Here is a 13,254-nt window from a genome sequence, read left to right on the forward strand (position 1 = left end):
GGCACCAGGATGGCTCAGTGGGTTAAACATCTGACTTCAGCTCAGGTCATGATCTCATGGTTCATGAGCTTAAGCCCTGTGTTGGGCTCTGTGTGGAAAGCTCAGGGCCTGGAGCTTGCTTCAGATTCTGTGTCTCCCTCTCTCTCTGCCCCTCCCCTTGCACTCTATCTCTCAAAAATAAATAAACATTAAAAAAAATTTTTTTTAATTAAAAAAAGATTATCTTTTTAGTATAAACACATTCCAAATTCTGTAGGAGGATACTTATATTGAAAATTTATTCATTGTTTACCTGAAATCCAAATTTAACTGGGTGTCCTATATTTTATTTGGCAATCATAATTAGGTAAAAAAGAAAGATCTAGAGTCTGGGAGTACTCCTGAGGTCAAAGGGAAGGGTATGGTATAGAGGAATGAGGAACCTGAATATTAAAACACTGTAGTTTAGGATTTCAGAGATGGAAGAGTGATGAAAAGGATCAGGAAAGGGCTATTTTGTGACTGAAACAGAATGGAAATGCAAGTCCTAGAAGAAACACTGAGGCAAGAATATTGGATGGCTCATTAGTGTGGACACTGAGGTCAGTTAAAATGTTGGCTGAAGGGTACAGGGCATGAACATAAGCAAAATATAAAAATCTTCATTAAGTGTGGCAAAATGACCAGGAAGTCAGTGAAGGATGATACAGCCATACCACAAAAATCTGATAGGAGGGAGGGATTTTGACATGACTTTGAAAGACTACTAACAACCTGAAATTCAGTGAGAGGGACAGAGAGAATCTTAAGCAGGCTCAAGACCAGTGTGCAGTCTTGATGTGAGATCATGACCTGAGTTGAAATTAAGAGTCGGACACTTAACTGACTGAGCCACTCAGGCGCCCTGAGAAGAAACAACTTTCAAATGTACAGGCTGTGTCCTCAAGGTTCAAACAAGATGGAGAAGCAGGGTATATGGGGTATGTTTTCAACAGAGCTTGTTATAGAGGAGAGAATGAAAAGGTGTGGGAAAGATTATCAGTGAGTTGATAACAACAACGAAAAGCAGAAGAAATGGGGATAAAAAGAACAGGAACAAACAAGGAATCTAGTCTTGATGGGGAAGAAAAGGTAGGTTTTCTAAACAAGTGAGAATTGGCTTAAGTTGAGATCCAAAGGAAGTGATTTCTCACCAGCATCTCATGTTCATCAGGTCCAAGGTCAGGAAGTAGTCCAAACTTGTCCCTTTTCCAATGTTTCCTAGCTCAGTGAATGGTACCACTGTCCATCAAGTCATGCAGGTTAGAAATAATGGAGGTATTCATGATATCTGCCGCCATTATGCTCATTATCCAAACCATCACAGAAGCATCAGGTAAGGAGAGAAGCTTTCCACACAGTGGAAACATATGTGATATTCTTAGGTTGAAAGATAGCATGGTGCATTCTAGAAACTAAAGAGCTTTTACCTTGATACAGAAGAAAGTACTAGATCATGATGTGTCTTGTAGGTCACATTAAGGATTTGCTCTTTCTCCTAAAAGCAATGGAAGCCACTGGCAGGTGTGAAGCAAGGAAAGAGACATTACCAAATTTAGGTTTTGAAAAGAGCATTCTGGGTAGAATGGAGAACAGATTTGAGAAAACAAGAATATAGGGAAATCACAACAAAGGTCAGTGTAGTTATCCTGGTGCGAGGGGGCAGTACTTTGAATAGGGTACCAACAATGGGCATGGAGAAAAGTGGATGGTTTCAGTAAGGCAGCAGAGATTAAGCCAACAGGAATTGGTGACAGTGATGGGAATTCTCTCCTAATATTATAAGGAATGATCTAGTTGAAAGAGAATGGTTGATTACACAGAAAAGAAAACAGTTAATTGAACGCTGATAACAGTAATAGTGCAAACTGAATTACCTGGAAGGATCTTCCTCCAATTGCAAAGTATAAGGAGTCCATGAGATCAGGGGACCATGTGTGCCCAGATCAGGGGGCAGACAGAGCTGTGCTGATTAGACATCACTATTTGCAGGAAGTGAAGGATGTGGACATAAGCTTGGACATGTTGAATGCACACATGCAAGGTTTCTTCTGGTGTGGTAAGTGAAGAAGCTGGGAATGGGAAGAGAATGGAATGCATCTGAGAATGCTAGAAATATGAGAGTTCTAAATTTAAACCTGGCCTTCCAGATCATTATTTCAGTAGATACATCATGTATTAGAATAGAATACATTTTTTTTAAGATTTTATTTTTTAGATAATCTCTACACCCAATGTGGGGCTCGAACTTAAAACCCTGAGATCAAGAGTTGCATGCTGCACTGACTGAGTCAGCCAGGTGCCCCAGAATATTTTTTTTCTAATAGTTTGTTATCTTGATTTATAACTTAAATGTTTAGACACATGGTACGTGAGCCTCTGAGCCACATTTGCCCAGGCTCTGCAAATTTAAGGTTAGGACTGATGAGAGTGCATAATAGTATAAAAGACTATATATAGTGCAAGCAGAAAAAAATTCCTGAAGGTGAGAGTACATCGTAGGTGAGAGTACATCGTAGCTGGGCCCTTACAAAGTTAGACATCCTAGACTTCTATGTGGGAGATGAGAAAATAAATGGCACAAGTTTCCAATTACCATATTACCATACACAAGAGACACATTTATGCGCTTGGAAGGTCAACAATTAAGAAGCTACTCTAGGGCGCCTGGGTGGCTCAGTCAGTTAAACATCTGACTTCAGGTCATGATCTCACAGTTTGTGAGTTCAAGCCCCGCGTCAGGTTCTGTGCTGACAGCTCAGAGCCTGGAGCCTGCTTCGGATTCTGTGTCTTCTCCTGTCTCTGCCCCTCCCATGCTCATGCTCTGTCTCTCAATAATAAATAAACATTAAAAAAAATTTTTTTTAAATAAAAAAAAGAAGCTACTCTAATTGTAATGGTTTCAGTGTGACTTTGTAAAGCTTCTTGCATATGGCAGAAGTTTAGAGCATGGAAGAGACCTTAGTGATCATGTAATTGAATTTATTCCACTAAAACAGAGGCTCTGACAGATGAAGCATTGTGACGGAGGTCACAAAGCTAGTTAGTAGCTGATGATTTTCAGCCCCATCCTCTTAGTCTGCTTTTCCACCAATGTTCCTTTTCGTGAATACATATGCTGACAATCAATTGCAACCACTAAGTTTTCACTTTCTTTCGCTGATATGTATTAAAGGAAGTAAATACTTTGATTATTTTAAAAATCTGACGCACCTAAAAAATGGACCACTATTAAATTTTGACTCCGAAGTATTCTAAACAAACAAAAAAGGGAAAACAAAAAATTCCAATTTCATACGGTCACAAGAAATGATAATCCTGGAAAGTTACTTTTAACTGTTTTCCAGAAAGTTACAGGTAACTTGGGGCTCCTTTTAAGACTTAAGAATATTCTCCGACTGCTCATTTCCTGATTTGACTTTTATTTTTGCGTCTGTTCCTTTGACTTGTTAATCTCCTGTGAGACCTCAGAGTTAAATTAAAATCTTACTCCTCGCCTCGGTTGCAACTGTACTACTGTACCTCATCTCCCCCAATTCCTTATCTTCTAAGCTAGAAATCAAAACACACGCTTATAAAACATCGAACACTCAGGATGCTAACCACTATTTTACAGTTAAAAAAATTTTTTTTGCCTTTCAATCATCAATAAGTATCGCTAACGGATTTTTCTTAGCAAGTTTCATTTATAACAATTGCAATAAAATTAAGATCTTTACGGGTGTATCATAGAAGTTTAAAAGAAAAATTCTCCAGGGGGTCTTACCTTCAAGCTCGGAAGAAATCCGAAAGTTCTGGGTTTGCAGGAAGTTATCTCCCTCAAAGCATTAGAGCTGACGATCTTAGCAACAGTAACAAATCTTGTCAGGACACCAAGTGATTTTTGGTCCCTCCCATCCAACTGCCTAACAGAAGGAAGGACTTAATTCCGCACACAGTTTTCTCCTCTGAGCTAAGCATCTGCGAAACTCGGATTTCTGAGAGCGAAGAGAAAGGGAGGGACCAAAGGGACCCCAAGGCAAAAAGGAAGAGAAAGTGATACAAAAAAAGTCGTCGAAACAGAGTCGAGTGCGACCTGGCGGGGGCAGATTTGGGGGTCCATTCCGAACACTCACGGGGCACCAGAGTTCACGCTGGCGACAAGTGGAAGACCCTCCCCTCACGGCAAGCTCCGCCACTAAGCCGCGCCCAGAGGAGCTGTGACCTCCAAAACGGGTCCGCTTGGCGATCCTGCCTCTTCGGCTCCAGATTCGCGCCTTTGGTTGGCTCCCAGAGGGATCCCTCAGCATGGTTTGTCCAATGGAGGGCTTCGCCGGTGGCCCGTCCGCTCCGCCCCTCCCCCGCCCCTCGCCCGCCCCTCGCTGAGGGCCCGCCCCTGCCCCGCGCCCGGGAGCCGAGGAGAGTAAATACAACAGGAGCGCAAAATGGCGGAACCGCCGAGCCCCGTGCACGGCGCTGCCGCTGCCGTCTCGGAGAAAGAACCGTTTGGCAAATTGCAGCCCCCATTCCGGGACCCACCAGGTCCTCTGTCGGCCAAGAAGGTCCGGACTGAGGAGAAGAAGGCGCCGAGGAGACTGAACGGAGAAGGGAGCAGCGGCGGGAACAGCAGGCAGCTGCAGCCGCTGGCGGCACCTTCGCCTCAGAGCTATGGCAGCCCTGCGTCTTGGAGCTTTCCCGGTCTGTCTGCTGCCTCCTCCCCGTCCTCTGCTCGGAGCAGTTTCTCTTTTTCCGCTGGCACCGCGGTCCCTTCGTCAGCCTCTGCTTCCTCATCTCAGCCGGTGCCGCGCAAACTGCTGGTCCCTCCGACGCTGCTGCACGCTCAGCCTCACCATCTCTTGCTCCCGGCCGCCACCTCCTCGGCCAACGCCAAGCCGCGCCGACCCAAGGAGAAGCGAGAGAAGGAAAGGAGGAGGCACGGCCTCGGCGGGGCAGGCGAGGCCAGCGGGGCCGCCCGGGAGGAGAACGGGGAGGTGAAGCCGCTGCCGCGAGGTGGGTGCTGGCGCTGGGAGGGGGAGGGGAGGGCGCCCTGGGTCCCCGCGTCCCCGCGTCCCCGCCACCTCCTCGCGCCCGCGGGGCCCGGGCAGGGGGAATGTGGCGGTCGCGGGCGCCAGCCTGGAGGGGGCGGGAGGCGTCCCGTTCTCAGCGGACGATTTTGCAGTCCCTTTGGGGACAGGAAATGGAGCCTGTAATTTCAGTTGCAGCGAGGGGAATGCCCGAAACTCTCATTTTTAAATATTGTTTCTATCTCCCAGTTAATGCGCTGAAAGATTTGTAGAATTCGGTCTAGAGTACCCGCTTAGGTGTGATGGACTACAGAGGGAGATGGGAGGTGATGGGATCGCGAAGGGTTTGGTCTTGTAAAAGATTCTTGATTATTTAGACCGTTTAGACGTGATCGCGGAATTCGTATTTGTGACCACAGGCTCCAGCGCCAGAAAATACTGTCAAAAAAGGGGTGTGGAGAGCATTGGCGTCAGCTGGAAGCTACCAGAGGCCCGAGCTTTTCATCCCTATTAGGGAAATGAGGTAGTGTGCAGGGCCCGAAGTGTGCTGTTTCATAAGGTACCTTCCGCACCGCTCCGTATTCTCAAGTGTTTTCTGGGGTCCTCTTTGGAATACCACCACCCTTCGGAGAGAATTTTCAGCCATATTCTTTTTTCCTGCAGCAAATGATAAAATCAGGAGCGTTGACGTTTTTTGGTCAGATCGAGTGACTGCAAAATGTTTTAACATCAGAAAATGGCAAATTCACGAGCGTCCGTTTCAGACAGGGCTAGGCAGTTTTCTTTTGAAATGTAGGCTATCCATATAATTTTCCGAAAGTGTTTATTTAAAATAGATGGTCCTACTTATTTCGTTATTAATATATAGTGATCTGACGGTGGCACAACATGGAGACTGGTTGAAAAGTAGATTTTTATGTGATCAAAAGACTAAAGCATATAATGATGTTTATTATAAATATACATTGAAAATGTACTGTGCAAGTATCATTGTTTCTTAGGAAAAACGACATGTCAAGCAGTTTTAGCATTGCTGATCGAATTGTAGCTTAAATCATGAATAATGCTGTTTGAGTGGCAGTTTTCAGTTTTTAAAAATGCTGCACAGGAGTATGTAGTAACGGTTACTTCTTCCCTGCTGTTTTGCTTATAGCAAAGCTTTGACATCTAAGCATAGCCATCAGGAACTCTGGCACTGAGTAAAGTTCTCTCAGTTTTGGACTGTGTTGCTTCTAGGAAAGTGGTTTTGAGGATGGAATTTATACTATTAGCTCTGGAATTTTAATATGATTAGTATTTTAAAGCTATTTTGTTTTAGTGGTTACCTTGAAAAGTTATAAGTGCCTGAAAGTCTGTGCATTTGCAGTTTGGTATTAGTTTTATTTGTGGTGTGTAAACAGTGTATTTGTTCTTCTGAATTCTTTGAATGAGGAAGTGAATGTGGGGTATAACATTTGTCAGTGTATTGGCATGGCTGAAAATAAAGAAGTAAACATTCTTTCACAAGTCTAACTTAAAATAATGGAGCATAAAAATGGCCCTTAAAATGAAATGGCTGTTAAAGAGAAATTTCTGTAGTCTTTTACGTTTAGGCTCCTCCTTTTGAAGGTCACAGCTTATATTATGCTTTAATATGAGGAATGATAGCTGCTACATTAAAATGTGGGGAACATGTTTTTCCATGATTTATGTAAGGTTTTTACGTATGACTAGATGTAAACACTATTGTACGACTTTCATTTTTTTTTGAGAGAGAGAAATGCTGCCATTTTACTGAGAAAAAACTAAAAATCAAAGAGAAGAATTTTTTTCAGTGTCTTGATAAATTTAATGGTGGAAATCTTTCCCTTTTAATTTAAGAAGTACTCTTATCCTTCTAAAGTTCAGATTTAACTAAATCAAATTTATTTTAATTAAGAAAACTCTTAAGCAACTGTTATTAAAATAGCAAGATTACATACATCAATTCAATATAAATATAATTGCACATATGAAAATCCTAATTTGTAATCCAGTTCTCATTTCTGTGGGCTTTATATAAGAATCTTAGTGAGTGGATGGCGGGGGGGGGGGGGAGTGGGGGGGACGCCTGGTTGCCTCAGTCAGTGGAGCATGTGATGCATGATCTCAGGACCTTGAGTTCAAGCCCTAGGTTGGGCTTAGAGTTTACTTTAGAAAAATCTTAGTGAGTGGTCAGGTCTGTTGTGTTGTATGTATATATATATAACTCTTTCTAGTGTTGCTCTAAGTTGGATAGTTCATGGATAGCACATAGGATAGTTCAGTGACCCCAATTATCCCATAGCTTCATGATTGAACAATCTGAATCAGAACAGGAAGTGAGCTATAAAGACATCTAAGCAAAGAAAATAGAATGAATCTTCCCTGAAAAAGCAAACAACAACAAAAATCCAAAAAATCTAGCCCACTACCCCATTTACCAGTTAAGTTCCTGTACTGTAGTAGGTTTGGTTTTGGGGTGTTTTTGTTTTTGTTTTTGTTTTTTTTAAGTCTTTAGTGAGAACTAATTTTTTTTATTGGCTTCCATTCTAACAGGAATTACATGGATTAAATGAAACTGTGTATGAAAAGCCTTGGCAGGCCATTTAGTCAATGTTATTTGAGTCAGAAACATGATGATTTTTTAACCCCATAGCAAATTAAAAAGTGGATTAGTCCAGACACAGTAAGGATCATAGACAGTGGATTTGAAAGTTAAGAGTGATAAACAACAGAATAACAAAAATGTGGCAGTTCAAGCCCATTTAGCATAAAGGTTGATGCCTTATGCACCTAAAACCTGTGAGGCCATCTGGTCATAGTGAGGTAGCTGATTTCCATGATAGCCTGAGTCATCATGTGAAAGTTAAATTTATTTCTTATAAAAAGGAGATGTGCAAAAACATTTAAAATTTTTAAAACTAGAAAATAACCAGATTTGGTTATAGAGGTAATCTGCTGAAGAATTCACATTCCATCTTCCTGTAGGAGTGAATAAATTTTTGAATTGGTAAAATTTTTGAATTGGTAAATGTGGAAGGTAAAAAATGGACATGTGCTGGAAGTATCTGACATTTAGAATTATATTCTAGCAAAGAGCAAAACAAACATATTATTAGATAACAAAGTGCTTTAATGATTCAAGTAAGCAGTAAAACTTGTATAGATCTTCTAATTTTTGTTAGTGTTTTTGCTTTGCATTTATTAACTTTTTTTTTCCTTAGAATGATTCTGATAAGTATCTAAAGATAAAACCAGAGCATTTCACAGAATGTTTGCCTTGAAAGTATAGTTACAGAATTTAACTCTAATGAAAATAGAGACTCTTAAAGAATTGAATAATAGTTATTTTTGTTTTTATCTTAATTCCAGTTAACATACAGTGTTCTATTCATTTAAGGTACATGATGTAGTGATTCAACAATTTCATACATCACTCAGTGTTCATCACAAGTGCCCTCCTTAAGCTTTTAACCCCTCTCCCCTCCCCTTTGATAATCGTCAGTTTGTTCTTTATAGTCAAGAGTCTGTTAGAAATGAATAATTTAAGGTATGTAAATGTCAGTGATAGATGTTGGAAGACTTTTCAAACTATACTTTCCCCTATCTTTCTAATATTGTTAATTCCACAATTTTACCTTAAATTCAGTTTTAGAGTTTTCATCATTATGGCCAAATATTTGTCACTGCTGGCATAGTTTACTGTAATTTCATTTTCTTGTATAACCTTTTTTCATGCCTTGTTTTTTCATTTGTTTAGTTTTGTCTAGCAAAGTCTTTCTATACCCTCCAGCAGCTCCATAAAATGCTTCTCAGTACAATTTTCCACATGGTCAGATCTGTCAGATAAACTTACCAGTTCTATTTGTTCTTGTAGTCCTCTCTTCTGTAGCTGTCTTTCTTCCTGCTTTAGTCTGGATTGTTTTCTCTTTAGGCCTGCTGCAAAGCTGTCATCTTGGGACTTCCCTTAGCTGACATTCTGAGAATTTCTTTCACTTTTGTTGAGTCCCTTTTTTCTGGATCCTATGTGTTCCTTTTGGTTTATTCCTTCATTTTGGTTTCCTCTACTATTACTGTGGAAGTGTATGTTGGAAATAATTTTTTTTTGGGGGGGGTGGATTTTATTTTTACCCTCACAGTTGACTGGCTGTTGAGAGGTTTGTATATTGGAAATCATTTTCCCTCAAAAGTTTGGAGGTGTTCCCATATTGCCTAGCTTCCAGTGTTGATGTTGAGAAATTTGATCTCAAAAAGTTGCTGTGATCTGGGAGATTTCAACCTTTTCATTGAATTTTTAAATTTTAGCTCTCTTTTAAAACAATGTTTTATGAACTCTTGTTCTTTGGTCCTGTATTGTAGCATCTTGTTCTTTTTTCATGGGTGTAGCACTTCTGTTACCTCTTCAAGAATATTAATTATAATTTCTTTGTTTCTTGTATTATTTTTGGTTCCTCTAAAACTTTTTTTTTTTTGTTGGTTTTGGTCTTTTTCTTTTTGTTGGAGGCTTTCTGCAGCTCTCCGTGATCCTTAGCCATTCCTTCATACTCAAGGAACATTCAAAGCTGATTTGAAAGCTCACTGGGCATGCATGAGCATGGCTTAGTGACTAATGAACTCCCATGTTTTATCTTGTTTTTCAAGATTTTATTTTTAAGTAATCTCTACACCCAAAGTGGCGCTCAAACTTAACCTTGCTGAGATCAAGAGTCACTTGCTCTACTGACTGAGCCAGCTGGACATCCCTCCCATATTTTATCTTCTTTTCCCTGGGTAGTAGGTGACAAGGTTTTCAGTTTCTTCAGATAAAGGTCCTTTATTTTTCTGTCCATCTTTATAACTGGAATAATGGAGTCATATGAGGGGATTGGCAGAGGTAATAAGTTTAGATGGTAAGACTCTAATGCCGGATCAAGGAAGAAAACTGTAAGTTTCACCATTCAGTTTCTGGATTTTCATTTAGTCTCCCTGTTTTCATATGAATATGTCACTTCTTCCTTTTTCTGTGTGGGATGCACCTGAACCTGGAGCCATTCTGATTCAGTTTTGCTGGAGATCATACCTCTCATTCCCTTAGGAGAGACAGAGAGGGAGGGTGAGAGTGTGTGTGTGTATGGGAGGGGTGGGGGTTGAGTCTGCTCTCCTGCTTCTCCTAGCAACTCCAGTTTTTCTTCCTTCCTTCCTTCCTTCCTTCCTTCCTTCCTTCCTTCCTTCCCTCCCTCCCTCCCTCCCTCCCTCCCTCCCTCCCTTCTTTCTTTCCTTTCCTTTCCTTTCCTTTCCTTTCCTTTCCTTTCCTTTCCTTTCCTTTTATTTTAGAGAGACAGAGTGCAAGTGGGGGAGATGGGCAGAGGGAGAAAGAATCCCAGGCAGGCTTCAGGGGAGAATCCTGACTCAGGGCTCAATCCCATGACCCTGGGATCATGATCTGAGCCGGATGCTCAACTGACTGAAACCACCCAGGCACCCCTAGCAACTCCAATTTCTAAGCCTTTCTAAGGGTACTGCATAGTAAATAGGATTGTTTGGTATTATCTCTGTAGGACTTAACATTAACCTTCCATTATGCTAAATTGTTTACCATTCTACCATCAGCCGGTTTTCTGCCTTTATACATTGTATTTCAGGTTACAGTTACAGTATCTCCTGGTTACATGAAAGATGGAATTTCTGTTTCTGTTTCTCTCTATTGTTTGGGTATGTTTTTTAAAACTAGATCTTAAATTTTAGCCTTATTTTGATGTGTTCCTATTTTTGTGACATTGATGAAATCACTTAATCTCTTTGAGCCCAACTTATCTGTTTTCTAGAGATACCTTTTTCACGGTGTGGTTGTTAGAGTTACATGAATCTAGCACATAGCACCCATTTATAACAGATGTTAGTTCCTAACTCTTCTTTTTCCTATCTAACACAACAGAGACATTTCATGTCACTGAACTTACAGATAGGTATAACCTGTATAGTTTTTCCACTGGTATCCTGGTTTCTGGGAATTTCTGGTATTTAGTATGGCCTATACTAACTTTTTGAAAGAAATTTTTATTTTCGAGGTGTAGTTATTTTGGTGAATGGTATTTTTCACCATCCTTAAATGAATTAAACTTCCAAGTTACGCATAAACTACTTAAAATAGAGTATTGAAAAAATAAGGATGCTTATTTTGTGCTAGAGTAAAAAGAATTATGAAATATTGTGGCTTACATAAAATCTTTGTGTATGAGATTAGGAGAATCAGTGGTAAAAGTGCATTCTTAACTAAACTAATATTTTTATAACTTCAGACATTTTTATTTTTCAAGGTACATTAATATGTTGTACATATTATTTACTCTTGAACTGTAGATTGAAAAAATTTAGTTTTTTCCTCATGAAAAATTTTTAATTAATACAAAAGAAACCATAACAATATAATGAATTCTGAGTCTACCTTTCACACTGCTTTAACAGTTAACATTTAACACTTCAAGTTTCGTTTCCTTTCCTCCACTTATTTTATTTTTGAACTGGTATTTTATTATTTTTTTTTAATTTTTTTTTCAACGTTTTTTATTTATTTTTGGGACAGAGAGAGACAGAGCATGAACAGGGGAGGGGCAGAGAGGGAGACACAGAATCGGAAACAGGCTCCAGGCTCTGAGCCATCAGCCCAGAGCCTGACGCGGGGCTCGAACTCACGGACCGCGAGATCGTGACCTGGCTGAAGTCGGACGCTTTACCGACTGCGCCACCCAGGCACCCCTGAACTGGTGTTTTAAAGCATATTCCCAGCATCTGTCATTTCACCCCAAAATAAGTAGGATAGAAACTTTTTGCATTATGGAACTAATAATGCCTGTAAAGTTTCAACAATGCCTATATGTATGCTTTTGAAGAGTGAAAATCTGCCGTAGTCCCAAACTCATTAATGATTTGGTATATCTCCTTTTGGAGTAGATGTGCGCATATAGATATAGATATATATATATGTATATATATATACATATTGCTTAACTCCTTTTAAAAAATACTTCTTAAAAAGTTATGGTAAAATATACCTAAAACGTACCATGTTAGTCATTTTTAACTGTACAACTCAGTGGTATTAAGTACATTCACATTGTTGTGCAACCATCACCACCATTCATCTTCAGAACTTTTTTTATCTTCCCAAAATGAAACTACATACCCATTAAAGAATAACTACCCTTTTTCTCCTCCCCACTAGCCCCAACAGCCCCTGGCAACCACCATTCTACTTTCTGCCTCTGAATTTGACTAAGCATTTCCTCGTATGAGTGGAATCGTAAAGTATTTGTCCATTTGTGGCAGGTTTATTTCACTTAACATAGTGTCTTCAAGATTCATTCATGGTGTCAGAATTTCCTTTTTAAGACCGAATATTCTATTATAGGTATATACCACATTTTGTTTAAACATTCATCCCTTGATGGACACCTGGTTTCTTCTACCTTTTGGCTTTTGTGAATAATGCTGTGATGAACATGGGTACAAATATCTGTTTGAGTCCCTACTTTCAGTTCTTTTGGGTATGTGCCCTGAAGTAAAACTGCTGGATCATATGGTAATCTTCCAGTTTTTTAAAGGAACTGCCATACTGTTTTCCATAGCAGTTGTACCATTTTAAATTCCCACCAGCTGTGCCCCAGGGTTGAGTTAACTATTTAGTATCATCAAAGTAAACCTAAGCAGACAAGAGGCACCTGGGTGGCTCAGTCAGTTGAGCGTCTCTTAATTTCAGCCCAGGTGGTGAGATTGAGCCCCTCCTCAGGCTCTCTGCTGAGTGTGGAATCTGCTTAATAGTCTCTCTCCCTCTGCCACTCTCCCTTGCTTGTGTGTGCTCTCTTCTTCCCCCAAATAAATAAATAAATAAAGCAAGCAAGCAGACAAAAACCTCCCAATAACATTTATATTGGAGCAGATACTTGAGAAGTCAGTGTGCAGGCAGCCACAACAGCTTAGGAAATAAAATTTGAGGGTTTGGTGGGAGAAAGGAAAGGCATTTGTTGAGTGCTTGTCATGTGCCATGGTATTATCTCAATATTTTTAGATTAAAACTCTGAGTTTTTCTTAGCTCGCTCAGAGTTGCATGGCTAATGTGTAAAGAATTTGGATCAACCCCATCTCTGCAAGAGTCTGAGCCTAACTGCACAGTGCTACAGTTAACTTAATTTTTTTCCCTTTAGACTGTGATAAACAGGAAGAAGAAAGTGAAGATGAACTTTAAAACTTTTTCCAA

General features: G+C 40.1%; 1 protein-coding gene and 1 long non-coding RNA gene across 3 annotated transcripts in view; one reads left to right on the forward strand and one right to left on the reverse strand.

Annotated features, from left to right (window-relative positions):
• The window catches only part of LOC124524933 (uncharacterized), a 37,358-nt gene extending 33,063 nt beyond the window's left edge, over positions 1–4,295 (reverse strand). The window contains exons 1-2 of one of the 2 annotated variants that reach the window (XR_006965350.1): positions 3,785–4,295; positions 1,896–2,090 (exon numbers count right to left, since the gene is read on the reverse strand). This is a non-coding gene — a long non-coding RNA (uncharacterized LOC124524933). The remainder of the gene's footprint in view (positions 1–1,895; positions 2,091–3,784) is intronic. The other variant, XR_006965349.1, reaches the window with a different exon arrangement.
• A 106-nt stretch (positions 4,296–4,401) lies between these two features.
• Positions 4,402–13,254, forward strand: part of RSBN1L (round spermatid basic protein 1 like) — a 68,398-nt gene continuing 59,545 nt past the window's right edge. The window contains exon 1 of the mRNA XM_047097379.1: positions 4,402–5,007. Coding sequence (XP_046953335.1) covers positions 4,443–5,007 — 565 coding nt within the window. The 5' untranslated portion in view covers positions 4,402–4,442. The remainder of the gene's footprint in view (positions 5,008–13,254) is intronic.

The sequence above is a fragment of the Lynx rufus genome, unplaced genomic scaffold (genome assembly GCF_022079265.1).
Source record: "Lynx rufus isolate CCGP_SWC_20201006 ecotype Redwood Valley unplaced genomic scaffold, mLynRuf1.p SCAF_4, whole genome shotgun sequence".
In the NCBI taxonomy this organism is placed as follows: Eukaryota; Metazoa; Chordata; class Mammalia; order Carnivora; family Felidae; genus Lynx; species Lynx rufus.